The sequence below is a fragment of the Nycticebus coucang genome, chromosome 4 (assembly GCF_027406575.1).
Source record: "Nycticebus coucang isolate mNycCou1 chromosome 4, mNycCou1.pri, whole genome shotgun sequence".
NCBI lineage: Eukaryota > Metazoa > Chordata > Mammalia > Primates > Lorisidae > Nycticebus > Nycticebus coucang.
In genome coordinates, this window is record NC_069783.1 from 112,492,354 (window position 1) to 112,507,509 (window position 15,156).

The 15,156-nt window shown below is 40.8% G+C and overlaps 1 protein-coding gene across 5 annotated transcripts in view; it reads left to right on the forward strand.

The window, feature by feature from the left end:
- Positions 1–111: 111 nt before the first annotated feature.
- The window catches only part of MPHOSPH9 (M-phase phosphoprotein 9), a 71,131-nt gene continuing 56,086 nt past the window's right edge, over positions 112–15,156 (forward strand). The window contains exons 1-4 of one of the 5 annotated variants that reach the window (XM_053587919.1): positions 112–193; positions 5,701–5,854; positions 13,178–13,267; positions 13,748–14,271. In XM_053587919.1, coding sequence (XP_053443894.1) covers positions 5,798–5,854; positions 13,178–13,267; positions 13,748–14,271 — 671 coding nt within the window. In that variant the 5' untranslated portion in view covers positions 112–193; positions 5,701–5,797. Of the gene's footprint in view, positions 194–2,526; positions 2,793–5,700; positions 5,855–13,177; positions 13,268–13,747; positions 14,272–15,156 lie in introns of those variants that run through there. The other 4 variants (XM_053587920.1, XM_053587917.1, XM_053587918.1 and 1 more) reach the window with 4 other exon arrangements.

Genomic DNA, 15,156 nt, shown 5'->3' on the forward strand with positions numbered 1-15,156 from the left:
CAACTTGACAGGAGCCCCACCCCCTCAGCCACGCCCCCAATGTTGGCCCCCTCTCTTTGGCTGGAATGGCACAGAAGCGGGCTGTCTCCGTCCCCTTCCCAGCAGCCAATCGCAGGCGAGACGCCGGCCGCGCGCAAGCTCCTTGGAGTTTAACGGTCGCGAGAGGCCTCTCGGCAGTGGGAGCGGCGGCCAGGTAAGCGGCCAGCGGCCTGTGGGAAGTTGCTGGCTGCGGAGGACAGGGGATGAGATTTAGGGGGACACCGTCTTAGCAGACCTTTGAATGTGCTGGTGGGCTAGGGTAAGGGGAGACCACAGACAAGCGACAGAACCCCGCCGGCGTCCTCCGGCGTGTGGGGGTTCTGCGGGGCTGCGGAGTGCCTTTTCTAGGTTCAGTGCCTTTGAGTGACACCCGCGTGACCCAATAGCAGGGCGCTCTTCCCGAGGGGTGGGGGGCTTGTGGTTTTTCTGGTCTGGGATAGAGGTGCCACGGCCGCTTCCTTTTGGAATCTTAAGTTGTAGTTGCTGGAGGGGTCGCTTTCCCTCCGTCTCCTCTACTGTCTGTGGCATAGGCGACTGCGTGGGTTGTCCCTCGCGTTCGGACTTGAATTCGATAAATCGCCACCGGCAATTGAAGTCGGGCTGTGAGCTCCAGAATGTGGGGACCTGGCCTCACCTGAAATCACCCCTTTTCTCCGCTCAGTCTCAGCAGAACGCCTCGTTCACTTTCACATCATCGACAGACCCCATCAGTCGTTCTTTCCTCAGCTCTGCTAGGAATGGGGGCGGGGGGGCAAAAGCGTTATATCTTGGTGCTGGAAGGTATAAAAAGCAGTCTCATTCTCTTTTCTTTTTTTGAGACAGAGCCTCTAGCTGTTGCCCTGGGTACAGTGCTGTGGCATCACAGCTCACAGCAACCTCTCAACTCCTGGGCTCAAGCGATTCTTCTGCCTCTGACTCCCAAATAGCCGGGGCTACGGCGCCTGCCACAACGCCCGCTATTTTTTGGTTGCAGCCGTCGTTTGGCGGGCCCGGGCTGGATTCGAACCTGCCAGCTTAGTTGTATGTGGCTGGCGCCTTAGGCGCTTGAGCCACAGGCACTGAGCCAAGCAGGCTCATTCTTTGTAAAGTTTTTTTTTGTCCTGAATTTTGCATTGTATATCGGGGTGTTTGGTTTTTCCCCACCTTTAATTCTCCCTGCGTACCCCACTCCGGCTGGCGAAGCATCACTGAATTTCTAGCACTTTTCCGTCTGGATCTGCTGCATCCAGATTACCTCGGCGGGGGGAATAATAGATGGGGTCTCTCTCCGGAGACCTTGTGTTTTCTGGGTATCCAGGCAAGGTGATTTGAATCCAGTTATTTCTACTGCCAGTTGGAAGGGGCAGCCCCTGACTTTTTCAGTGTCCTACTTGAACTGAGTCACTGGGGAGAGAAATCTTTGGTTAGGTCCGGTTACCCTTGGCTTTCACACCTGTCCCTGATTGATTTTTTTTTTTTTTTTGATGCAGTGCTTTCTAAAACCAGGTCCTAGAAAAGTGGGAGTATAACAATCGAGAGACTGAAATACTAGATAATTTTCCTCTGTCACACTCTCTATAAGCTTTTCCTTTTGTAAGGTTTTCTCCTTTTTTTACTTCCGTTTCTCTTGCTCTCTCATTTTTTCTAATGTATGAATTCCCTAAGCAGGAGGCATATTGTTGGATTCGTTTTAACCAATTTACCACTGTATGCTCAGCTTCAGTGAAATTTTAGTTGGCCCCACAGTTATTTTTTAAGAAGTAATAAGTACACAGATACAAAAGGTCATAATAGTGCAAAATGTGCTTCCAGCCAATGAGGAGGCAACTGTGTTTAATTTATTTAATTGGCTCTTTTTAATGAAAATTAAATATGAAGTACTTAAGTTATGTAAACCAGCATGTATGTGTGGTAGAATTTATTAAACAAATGAACAAGGCATGTAAGTATTCTAATTGTTACATAATGGAATTGTGTCTAGAACCTTGATTATTAAACATGTAACATTCTGAAATATGAACTAAAGATATGATGCTGCTTTTTACAAATCACCCTTATAGATTTTTTGGTACTATTTATGGTTCACATAGCATACAATTGAGTGGTTTTTAGTATATTTACAAACTTGTACAACCAACACCACTATCTTAAGTCCAGAACTTTTCATCACCCCATAAAGAGACCTCCAAACCAACTGCAGTCACTCCCATGCTTTCTTTTCCCCAATTCCTGGCAACCATTAATCTACTTTATCTGTATGGATTTGCCTATTTTAGATATTTTATAGAAATGAAATCATATGTGACTGGCTTGATAAACCATATTTGTTTATCCATTCATCTATTAATGGACATTTGGGTTGTTCCTACACTTTGGTTATTATTAATAGTGTTGCTATCTTTGAGGTAAATATGTATGAAAGAAGTCAAGGTTTCCAAAATCATGAAAAGATATTTGCTAGGTTTAGTGGCTTTTTATAGTAGTATTTTTTTCCTCATTCATTTTCAGACTCTCTTGGAAGTTTTAGGATATTTCACGGTTCTGAATGTTAGCAACTGAAAATGCCAGTAGACGATGAAGCATCTGAAGATGACTCGGATTCAGTTTCCTCAAACAGTCAAAGAAACTTTATTTTCAAATAAGAGAATATAACAGTTTCTGTACACTATGGAAAATTTTGAGTTGGTGAAAACCTTACACAAAACTTCATCTTCTGTAGAATATGATACCAAAAATTTTCCCCATTCTCTTGGACAGAACTTAAATACTAATAGGTAAGAATAGGATAGATATTTTTTAATGTAACAACAAATCAAAACTATTTGCATAGTTTACCAACTTGTTTAAATAGTGTCATAGAGGGCAGTGCCTGTGGCTCAGGGAGTAGGGCGCCGGTCCCATATGCCACAGGTGGCAGGTTCAAACCCAGCCCTGGCCAAAAAAACCACAAAAAAAAAAAAATAAATAAATAAATAGCGTCATAGATACTGATTTGTATTTGTTTTTTTAAAAAGGACTATGATCAGGAACTGTTCAGGGACAATTATTTAAATTAAAAATAGTTGTAGGCCAGGCGAGTTGGCTCAGGCCTGTAATCCAGCACTGTGGGAGGCCAAGCCAGGTGGATTGCTTGAGCTCAGAAGTTTGAGACCAGCCTGAGCAATAGTGAGACCCCGTTCTCTACTAAAGAATAGAAAAACTAGTTGGACTTTGTGGCAGGTGCCTTTAGTCCCAGGTACTTGGGAGGCTGAGGCAAGAGGATCGCTTGAGCCGGAGAGTTTGAAGTTGCTGTGAACTATGATGCCATGCACTCTACACTGGCTGATGTTATTTTTTAAAGATGAGGTCCCACTCTGTCACCCAGGCTGGAGTGCAGTGGAGCAGTGATAGCTGCTGGGCTCAAGCTATCCTCCCACTTCAGTTTCCTAAGTGGCTGGGATTACAGGTGCATGCCACCATGCCTGGCTTATATTGTGTATAATAAATAAATTGCTTTTAAAAATTGTTCATTCTCTGCCCTTTACAGAAGGAATTTATGGGAGATTACAAGACTGCATAAAATAAAACAAAGCATAAATTTAGGGTGAGAGGAAATTTTAAAAAGCATGGGAAATGGTCTAAAACAGATGTCTGCTACATAATCTATATGTACTTACTAAAAGTTTGTCACACATTTTGTTTTTTGGCCCCATCACCTCATGGCCCCTTTGAAGTCCAATTCTAGAACAAATTCCTTTAAGAACATAGTGATTAATTTTTTTTCTGGAAGAACCTAAATGTGCCTTGCTAATGAAAGTTATGTAATTGAACTAGTCTCCCTTTTCATCCTGACAGTTAAATTTGCCACATTTATTTGTTTGTTTTTCCTTTTTGAGACAGAGTCTCATTTTGTTGTCCTTGGTAGAGTATGCTGTGGTGTCACAGCTCACAGCAACCTCAGACTCCTGGGCTTAAGTGATTCTCTTGCCTCAGCCTCCTGAGTAGCTGGGACTACAGGCACCTGCCACAACGCCCCTCTATTTTTAGAGATGAGGTCTCACTCTGACTCAGTCTGGTCTCAAACCAGTGAGCTCAGGCAATCCACCTGCCTCGGACTCCCAAATGCTGGGATTAGAGGCATGAGCCACTGTCCCAGCCAAATTTGTCACATTTAAACTCAATCATTACAACTATGTAAACCCCTATCTACAGCATATTATGTTCTTCTGTCCTCTGAATTTTTACTAGCATTCTGTCTGCTCCTAACTTTATAATTTTGAGTGTCCCTTTTTTTTTTTTTTGAGGTAGAGTCTCACTTTGTCAGGCTTGGTATCGTGCTCTGGAGTCATTCACAGCAACCTCTAACTCTTGAGTTCAAGCGATTCTCTTGCCTCAGCCTTCCAAGTAGCTGGTACTACCGGTTCCTGCCGCAGCACCCGGCTAGAGATGGAGTCTCGCTCTAGTTCAGGCTGGTCTCGAATTCATGAGCTCTGGTGATCTGCCCACCTTGGCCTTCCAAAGTGCTGAGATTACAGGCATAAGCCCCCACACCTGGCCTGTGAGTGTCCCCTCCACCCCCACCTCCCGCTTTTTTTTTTTGGAGACAGTCTCACTATGTCGCCCTCTGTAGAGGTAGAATGCTATGACGTCACAGCTCACAGCAACCTCAAACTCTTCGGCTTAAGCAGTTCTCTTGCCTCAGCCTTCCAAGTAGTTGGAACTACAGGCACCCACCACAACGCTCGGCTATTTTTTGGTTGTAGTTGTCATTGTTTGGCAGGCCCAGGCTGGGTTCAAACACACCAGCTCTGGTGTATGTGGCTAGCACCCTAGCCGCTGAGCTACAGGTGCCAAGCTGAGTGTCTCCTTTTTAAAAAATTCTTTGTGCAGCAAAGCAGAGCATTAAGCAATAAATGAATGAAAACGACCTTTTGGTAACTCAATTTTAAACAAATTTTAATGTCCTGAATTATACTCTGTATGCTAATAAAACACACAGATTTGGAAAAGCAGTTCTTCTGGAATGAATCAGTGTTGCTAACATTTTACACACAACTCAGGAGGCAGGGGCAGAAGGATCACTTGAACCCAGGAGTTTAAGGTTGCTGTGAGCAAGGCTGATGTCAGGACACTCTAGCCTAGGCAACACGGTGAGACTCTATCTCAAAAAAAAAAAAAAAAAATCACAAATAGGCTAAATAAGTCTTGAATATTTGCTGCTAATTTGCTTGATGCAATTTTTATTCAGTGATAGTGTAGAGATAAGCATCAGTTTATCACACCAAATTAAGGGGATCCAATTAACGAGATTTGACTGTAATTCTAGGCAGTGGAGAAAGAATCTCAACTACACAATGAATAGCTGTTTTTGAAGTGAGGTGAAACAATCCTCTGGAATAATTTAGATCAGAGAAGCTGGAATTTTTTTTATTGGTTAGCACAAACTTTATTTTCTGCTATATGTACTTTGGAGTGCTCACTTCTGGAGGTCTTTCTCTTCTGTTCTTAGAAAACAGTGCTGTCTTTTTATTGCTATTTTCCTTTTGTGGACAAATTTGTTATCAGATTTTCAACAAAATGAGGTGCCATTAGAAGGATTAAATATCAGTGGTTTTGTACTGCTCTGCTAAATCTTGAACTGCTGAATTATTCAACACTTTGGTAGAATGAAGAAAACCATTTGAATTATTTATGTTTCAACAGAAGTAGTCCCCACCTTAGTACAAATGGGGTATCCTCTTTCTCAGGGAAGACCAGACCATCTGTAATTCAAGGTACAGTTGAAGTCCTGACTTCTTTAATGCAAGAGCTGCAAAACAGTGGAAAGACTGATTCAGAACTTTGGAAAAACTGTGAGGTATCTAGTTTTATTTTATTTTTGGATTTATACGTACCTCTACTAAACTCTAAATTACTAGAAACTTGTATCTTGAGAGCATGACAATTAAGTTATTGCTAAAGTGTCAAGTGTATTAATTGGAGAACAAGATTGAACAAATATGAAAAAGATCAAAAATATTTTTTTAAAAATACGTGTGATTGGACATACTAATTTGTATATTAAATGTAAACTAAAACAATTTTGTTCGTGGAACTGAGAATCTGAAAATTATTAAAATTGTTACTAATCTTAATGTTTTAAGTAAGGTATATGGAACTGTCACCATTTCAGAAAAACCTAAATTCACTTTGAAATATTTTGAATGTTCTAATTGTCAATTAAGGCGTCTATTTAGTACCTTATTAGCTTCAGCTGTGATATGTTACATTCTCTTCCTTTAAATCAGTGACTTGTTCTTTGGTCTATAAGTTAAATTGTGATATAAAAATGTAACAGTTGAAAGAATACTTATATGTAAATTTTGTTTCTTAGAATAATGCTCAAGGTAGACCTTACCACAGCTAGATTTGGTACTTTATAGAAATGTATAAAACAGGGCGGCGTCTGTGGCTCAGTCGGTGGGGCGCCGGCCCCATGTACCGAGGGTGGCGGGTTCAAACCCGGCCCCGGCCAAACTGCAACCAAAAAAAAAAAAAATAGCCGGGCGTTGTGGCGGGCGCCTGTAGTCCCAGCTACTCGGGAGGCTGAGGCAAGAGAATCGCTTAAGCCAGGAGTTGGAGGTTGCTGTGAGCTGTGTGAGGCCACGGCACTCTACCGAGGGCCATAAAGTGAGACTCTGTCTCTACAAAAAAAAAAAACAAATGTATAAAACATCATTAAACTCGTAAGTACTAGATTTTGTTTAATATCATACATTTAGAACCAGTGGAATGAAATATTATCTGGTTTAAGAATTCAGTAGCCACCACTGCTTAAGTGTAATTACTTGTTTGTATTCATTACTCATGATTACTGAAGTTATAGAAACGACTATTAGTATACACATAAAACATTGAGTTTTCAAGCGGGGTGCATTGACTTAACCTGTAATCTTAGCACTCTAAGACACCGAGCCGAGTGGATTGTTTGAGCTCAGGAGTTGGAGACCAGCCTGAGCAAGAATGAGACCCCATCTCTACTAAAAAAAAAATAGAAAAACTAGCCCGGTGTTATGGCTGTGGCACCTGTAGTCTCAGCTACTTGGGAGGCTGAGGCAAGAAGGTCGCTTGAGCCCAAGAGTTTGAAGTTGCTGTGAGCTAAGATTCCATTGCACTCCACCCAGGAGCAATAGGATAAGACTGTCTCAAACAAACAAAAAAAGTTTTTGGTTTATATACTTTTGTGTTTGTCCCATATAACAGTATATATGTGCTAATGGAAAACATCTGTAAGGTGCCATTGTAAATGATGCCAGCCTCAGAGGCTTACCCCTATAACCCTAGCAGTGTGGGAGGCTGAGGAAGGAGGATTGCTTGAGGCCAGGAGTTTGAGACCAGCAAAAGTGAGATGCTGTCTCTGTCAAAAATAGAAAAAGTTAGGGTGGGTGCAGTGGTTTAGGCCTATAATTCTAGCACTCTGGGAGGCTAAGTTGGGTGGATTGCTTTAGCTCATGAGTTCGAGACCAGCCTGAGCAAGAGTGAAACTCCATCTCTAAAAATAGTTGGGTGTCGTGGCAGGCACCTATGGTCTTAGCTACTTGGGAGGCTGAGGGAAGAGAATCACTTGAGCCCAAGAGTGTGAGGTTGCTATGAGCTATGACACCATAGCCCTCTACTGAGGGTGACAAAGTGAGACTCTGTCTCAAAAAAAAAAAAAAAAAAATTAGCTGGAAATAGTGGTGCCTACCTGAAGTCCAAGCTATTCAGGAGAATCACTTGAGTCCAGGAGTATGAAGTTGCTGCGAGCTATGATGAGTGAGCGCAGGGGACAGGGTAAAAGTCTCTCAAAAAACTAAATAAAGCAGGGCGGTGCCTGTGGCTCAAAGGTGTAGGGCACTGGCCCCATATGCCGGAGGTGGTGGGTTCAAACCAAGCCCAGGCCAAAAAAAAAAAAAAAAAAACTAAATAAAGCAAAATAGAATGTTTTACTAAATGTTTCCCCTAATGAGTCAGCTCGTTATCTTACGATACTAGCGTTAACCTCCTAGTATAGAAGTTGTTGCTTTTAATACTTTGTAATACCTTTTTCATAAAAAATAAGCATCTTAAGTCAGAATCAGAATATGTTTGTGCTGGGCTTGCTTCTGTAATCCTACCTCTTTGGGAGGCGAAGGCAGAGTATGGATTGAGCCCAGGAGTTAGAGACAGACTAGCCTGAGCCAACAGCAAGAACATGTCCCTGCAAAAACCAGATGTGGTATGTGCCTGCAGTCACAACTACTCTGGAGGATAAGACAGGAAAATTGCTTCAAATCAGGAGTTTGAGGTTGCAATGAGCAATGATGGTGCCACTGCACTGTAGTCCAGGCGGCAGAGCATGACTCTGTCTCAAAAAAAAAACCAGATTTGATTTTTATAAACTAGAATATTAAGCAGTTACTTCTACCTTTTAACATTTGAATCTGCTTCTTTCTGTCCTTTCTAATTCACCTGTGATATGACAGATTATTATTTTTATTATGTTTAGTAATAATTGACTGCCTGATTTTTATATAAAGTAGACATGTAATTATTCAGTGAAGAATTGTGGAAGATAGTTTTAACTTGGATATAATATGAAGAATACTTCTGGCCATTTCAGTAAAACATCTTTTTTTAAATTTATTTTTATTTTTTTATTTTTGGGGAATCATTGAGGATACAGTGAGATGAGTCAGGTTACACTGCTTGTGTTACTTCAGTAAAACTTCTTCTTTCTTTTTTTTGGCAGTTTTTTTTTTGGCCAGGGCTGGGTTTGAACCCACCACCTCTGGTATATGGGGCCGGCGCCCTACTCCTTTGAGCCACAGGCGCCGCCCCCAGTAAAACTTCTTGAACTTATTTATTTTTATTGATTGATTGCTACAGATTCTTGTGGTATCATAGCTCAGTGCCCCATCAAACTCCTGGGCACAAGCAATTCTCCTGAGTAACTAGGACTGTAAGCTTGAGCCACAGCACTCAGCTAATTTTATTTTTTGTAGAGACAGGGTCTTTTTGCCCAGGCTGGTCTTGAATTCCTGGCCTCAAATGATTCTCCTGCCACAGCCTCCCAAAGTGCTAGGATTACAGGGATGAGCCACTACACCCAGCCTTTAGAATTTATTTAGCATGTCTTTGTAGCATGTGAAAAAAAAAATCCCCTGATATTTTAATGTAGTTATTTAGAAAGAATAGGAGTAAGGATCATGCAGTCGTAGCCTGACTTTTTCCCCATGAATTTCATGTTTTCTCCTGTATTTGGAAGAGCAATATTTGTCTGATCCCTACTACTTATAAGGGACTAATTTCCATTATTAAAATAAAACAGAAAACCTTCCACAATCTTGAGTAGCTAAAAGCTCTGGAAATGATTTGACTTCTTTAGCAATCCTTTATAAAATCGTTTTGCTGGAATTCTTAAGTTTATCATTGCTTAGACATGGGAAGGTTATGTATTTTGATTCAGTTGAAAGACTTTTAACGTTTTTGCATAGAAATACTTTAATACATTCTTAAATAGTGCTTTTGCAATATTTATGACTGTAAGAAATTTTTAAACACATTAATTTGTTTAACTAGATATTTTAACTATTTATCGTTACTGTTATGTTTACAATAGTAATGGTTATAGGATAGTCATTATTATTATTGTAGTATGTACCATTTATTGAATGTGTATTTTCTAGCTGGTATACGAGACACTTTAGTCAGTAGTCCTTAACTTAATTGAACCCAAAGCCCTTTTTTATAATAATTTTCAATTAATACCAATTTATTTTGTCCTGAAATGAAATTCATAGATAATATAACTTACCTGTATCTACTTTAAAAAATCAGTATACTGTCCTAAATGTGATACAAAGGAGAACTAAAAGTTATTGATAGTAAAAGAATACATACTTTAATATATAAGTTTTAAATCACTTCTTCATTGGAAGACACATTGAAGTAGTCTGGTGTTTATCTGTGTGAAGACTCTCTGTGGGTGGGTGCAGTAGCTACAGACACAGATCAATAACAGTGCCATGTATTGATGATCCAGATAATGTGAGTAGCACCTCCACTAGTGACATGCTTTTTATTTTATTTTTTTCCTTTTATTAAGTCATATACATGAATTGATTTATGCATACGTAGGGTACAATGTGTTGGTTTTTTTATACAATGTGGAGTGCTGACATCAAACTAATTAATATAGCTTTCACCTCATTTACTTGATTATTGTGTTAAGACATTTATGTTCTGTACTTGATAGATTTGACTTGTACCCTTGCAATATGCTCCATAGGTGTGGTCCTACTGTTTACTCTCCCTCTATCAAAATTCCCTCCGCCCTTCCCTTCCCACTCCATTGACATGCTTTTATGAAAGGGTGATGATTTCTTATTTATTTATTTATTTTTGAGACAGAGTCTCACTGTGTCACCATGGCGTCACAGCTCACAGCAACTTCCAACTCTTGGGCTTAAGCGATTCTCTTGCCTCAGCCTCTCAAGTAGCTGGAACTAGCTGGGACTAGCTATTGTTTAGCTGGCCCTGGCTGGGTTTGAACCCGTCACCCTTTATGTATGTGGCTGGTGCCGTAACCACTGTGCTGTGGGTACCCAGCCGAAAGGGTAATGATTTCTTTTTTTTTTTTTTTTTTTTAATTGTTGGGGATTCATTGAGGGTACAATAAGCCAGGTTACACTGATTGCAATTGTTAGGTAAAGTCCCTCTTGCAATCATGTCTTGCCCCCATAAAGTGTGACACACACCAAGGCCCCACCTCCCTAAAGGGTAATGATTTCTGATGAAATTCTGAAACTTAAGTTTGCTTTTAGTGATATGAAAGCTATGCAGAATGTGTATTATTTTTATAATACAGAGTGGACACAGGATAGTTCTTCATTGTGGGAGACTGGCCTATGATTCATATACCTGGACCCTGCCCACTAAATGCCAGGGATGTCCCCCTCCTTTGTGAAGACCATGGCCCCACTGACTTTTTTTTTTTTTTTTTTTTTGAGATAGAGCCTCAAGCTGTTGCCCGGAGTAGAGTGCTGTAGCGTTACAGTTCACAGCAACCTCCAACTCCTAGGCTCAAGCGATTCTCCTGCCTCCACCTCCCAAGTAGCTTGGGACCACAGGCACCCACCACAATGCCTGGCTATTTTTTGGTTGCAGTTGTCATTGTTGTTCAGTGGGCCCAGGTTGGATTCAAACCCACCAGCTCAGGTGTATGTGGCTGGCATTTTAGCCGCTTGAGCCACAGGTGCTGAGCCCCCACTGACTTCTAAAATGCAGTTCCCTCTCCATTGAGATGACTGATTCATGTGCATCATCTTAATTAAATCCTTTTAGGTCCTATAGGGTGTTATTTTTTCCATTTTATAAATTGAGAAACTGCGGCACAGAGAAATTAAATTTATTTGTTTAGGACCACACAAGTTATTAGTGGAGAGATGGGCATTAGTGTGGGGTGGGGAGAGACAGGTAACAGAGTAAGCAAATGAGATTCTTTCTGATTGTGGTAAACGGTGTGAAGGAAGTAAAGAGGGTGACAGGAAAGAAAGGCACTGTTAGGGTGGTTGGAGAAAGTGACAGACTGGAATCATAGGATGGGAAGTCATATCAAGAGCTGTAGAGAAAACTTTCCAGGTAGAGGGCATGGCAATTACCCAAGACAGTTTTAGTACTCTCAAGGAACAGACGGAGACCCATGAGGCAAGGTGTTTCAGGTAAGGGTCAGAGAGGAATAGTGTGAAGTCAGAAGGTGTGTCGGAGCCAGGCAGTGTAGGGCTCTGTAAAAGAAGTACTAGAAGTGGAAAGATAATTGGAAGGTTTTAAACAGGGAAGCTAGTTTTCACGGCAGCTACTTAGTGGTGTTTCGTATTATTGCACACAGTCTACTACTGAAAGTATACTGTCTTAACATTGAATTTAGCTTCCTGGAGAACTCCATGCCCCCGTCTTGCCATGTTTTGGCATACTCTAGTTAGAAGAGTACTCTTGAGAGTCAGGCTCAACCATGACCTAAAAGGGGGCTGCAAAAGGATTCTAGGCCACTTCCATAGGTTTTCTGAGTTACTTTTTCATTCCTTTTTCTTTTTTTCAGCTCTACATTGCTTTGAAATACTTTATTATCTGACATTAAAGGGGTCTTTTAACTGAACAAATAAATTAGGGGTTAAATTCTCATAATATCAACATATTTCTTATTTTAGGACGTGGGATACTTTTTCTGGGTACATGTTAACATTTAAGAAAATTGTTAGCTGTTATGGGGACAGGAGTCAGGAACGTAAGAAAAATATAGAGTGTAACTACCCATTCTTGATTAACTAGAAATGATACCAGGTGGCATCAAATTAAGTCTACATTTGAAAAATAAGATTTATCCAGATCACAGGTAAGAGAGAGCTGTACCCAAGTCTATGTACTTGGAGTTTTCATATTTAATGTATTTTTATAACTATTTGTTTAATCTGGCTCATAAATTTTACATTAGAAAAGACTTTAAAGACTCCGCACCCTTAGCACAGTGGTTATGGTGCTGGCCACATACACTGAGGCTGGCAGGCTCGAACCCGGCCCAGGCCTGCTAAACAACGACAACTGCAACAAAAAATTAGCCAGCATTGTGGTGGGCACCTATAGTCCAAGCTAGTTGGGAGGCTGAGGCAAGAGAATTGCTTAAGCCTGAGAGTTTGAGGTTGCTGTGAGCTGTGATGCCACGATACTCTACTGAGGGCAACATAGTGAAACTCTGTCTCAAAAAAAAAAAAAAAAAAAAAAAAAAAGACTTTAAAGGGGGCCTTGCCTTTTTTTTTTTTTTTTTTTTTGAGACAGTTTTACTTTGTTGCCCTTTGTAGAGTGCATGGCATCATAGCTCACAGTAACCTCAAATTCTTGGGGTCCAGTGATTCTCTTGCTTCAGCCTCCTAAGTAGCTGGGACTACAGGTGCCCACCACAATGCATGGCTATTTATTTTTTTTTTTTTAGAGATAAACTCTTGCTTTGGCTTAGGTTGGGCTCGAACCCATGAGCTCAGGCAATCTATAAGCCTCAGCCTCACAGAATGCTAGAATTATAGGTGTGAGCCACCATGCCCAGCCTAGGGGCCCTTTTTCACTGGAGGAATTTTTCTGTGAAATGTTAAGAAATTATTTTTAACCAAGATATTTTATTATTTTATAGACCAGGTGGTTACAACTATTCAACTTGGTGGAAAAACAATGCCAGGAACAGATAGCGGCCCAGCAGGAGCAGTTCCACAACCAAATACAAGTAAGTTGTCATTTATGTTCATTTTTTTTATATATCTGTAGGATTTACAGAACAGTTAGGGCTGAGTGTGGTGGCTCATGCCTGTAATCCTCGTACTTTGGGAGGCTGAGGCCAGTGGGTTGCCTGAGCTGAGGAGTTTGAGATCAGCCTGAGTAAGAGTGAGACCCGGTCCCAAAAAATAGCTGGGCATTGTGGCGGGCACCCGTAGTCCTTCGACTACTTGGGAGGCTGAGGCAAGAGGATCACTGGAGCCCAAGAATTTGAGGTTACTATGAGCTATGATGCTATGGCACTCTACCAAGGGCAACAAAGTGTCTATTAATACATTATATCATTTTTTTGTAAACTAAAGATAAAGCATCATATTTTCATTAGGGTAATAGTTTATCATATTTTGAAATATGGAAGTTTCATAACATTTATAAAAATGGGATGTTTAGTTTACTTTCTTACCCAAATCTCTTTTTTTTTTATTTCTAGCGTATACAAGAGGAGATCAAAAATTTAGTCAAATTACAGACCAGTAATGCTTCCTGGGCTTCTTGTGATGGAAGTTCTTCATGCAAACAAGTATCTTCAGAGAGTCAAATGGGTTTTTTCCCTGAAAACAGTGAGGGAAATGAATCTGTTCTCAGTTACCCTAAATCTAAAGAACCTGAAATGCATCAAGAAACATCCTCATCACAAGCAGACTCTAATGTGGATAGTAGTTCAGTAAGCAGTGGATATGGTACCTTTTGTATCTCGGAATTAAATACATACAAACCCAAAGACCCTAAAGAGTTTATGGAGCACAGAGATGTTTCTAAAGGACCATATGTAGCACCTATGGTGCAGCCAGATTCACTTGCAGATGGTATGAAAAACAAGAGTTTTTATATACAGACTACTGAAGAGTTTGGCGCATGTTTAAAGGAAGATATTTCCATTTGTCCTGGTGAATTTGAACATAATTTTTTTGGGGAAAATAAGATTTCTGAAGTATATAGTGGAAAAACAAATAGGTAAGTAGAATTTCTCCATTGAAGGGAGTTTTACTTGTTTATTATCTGGGCTAGAGGGCAGTGGCACCATCATAGCTTATGCAACCTCAAACACCTGGACTTAAGTGATCTTTCTGCCTCAGCCTCCTAAGTAGCTGGGACTTCAGGTGCATGCCACCACACCTGACTACACTTTTCCTATTTTTGTGTAGAGATGGGGTCTCACTCTTTGTCATGCTGGTCTCAAACTCCTGATCTCAACTGGTCTACTTCCCTTGGCCTCTTTAAGTGCTACGATTGATTACAGGCATGAGCCATTGTGTCTGACCTATTCATGACATTTATAATCTAGAAAATAGAGTTAATTTTATTTATACTATAATAGAAGTATTAGAACATTTATCAGTTTTGCCATGAAATCAGTCTTGGCTGGACATAGTAGCAATGTAGCAATACTTCCATCTGTAACAGAAAAAAAGAAAAAAAAAATCAAAGTCTTTTCCAGGACACAGTAGGTTGTGCCTGTAGTCCTAGCTACTTGGGGCCTGAGGTGGGAAGATCATTCAAGACCAGCCTAGGGAACACATTGAGACCCTGCCTCAAAAAACAAAAAACAAAAAAAATTAAAAGTCTAGGCCAGGCACCGTGGCTCACACTTACAATATTAGCACTCTGGGAGACCAAGGCAGGTGGATTGCCTGAGCTCAGGAGTTCAAGACCACCCTGAGGTAGAGCAAGACCCTATCTCTAGAAATAACTGGAGGCTTTGTGGCAGGCGCCTGTAGTTCCAGCTACTTGGGAGGCTGAGGGAAGAGAATCACTTGACCCCAAAAGTTTGAGGTTGCTATGAGCTATGACGCCATGGCACTCTACTGAGGGCAATGAAGTGAGACTCTGTCTCAAAAA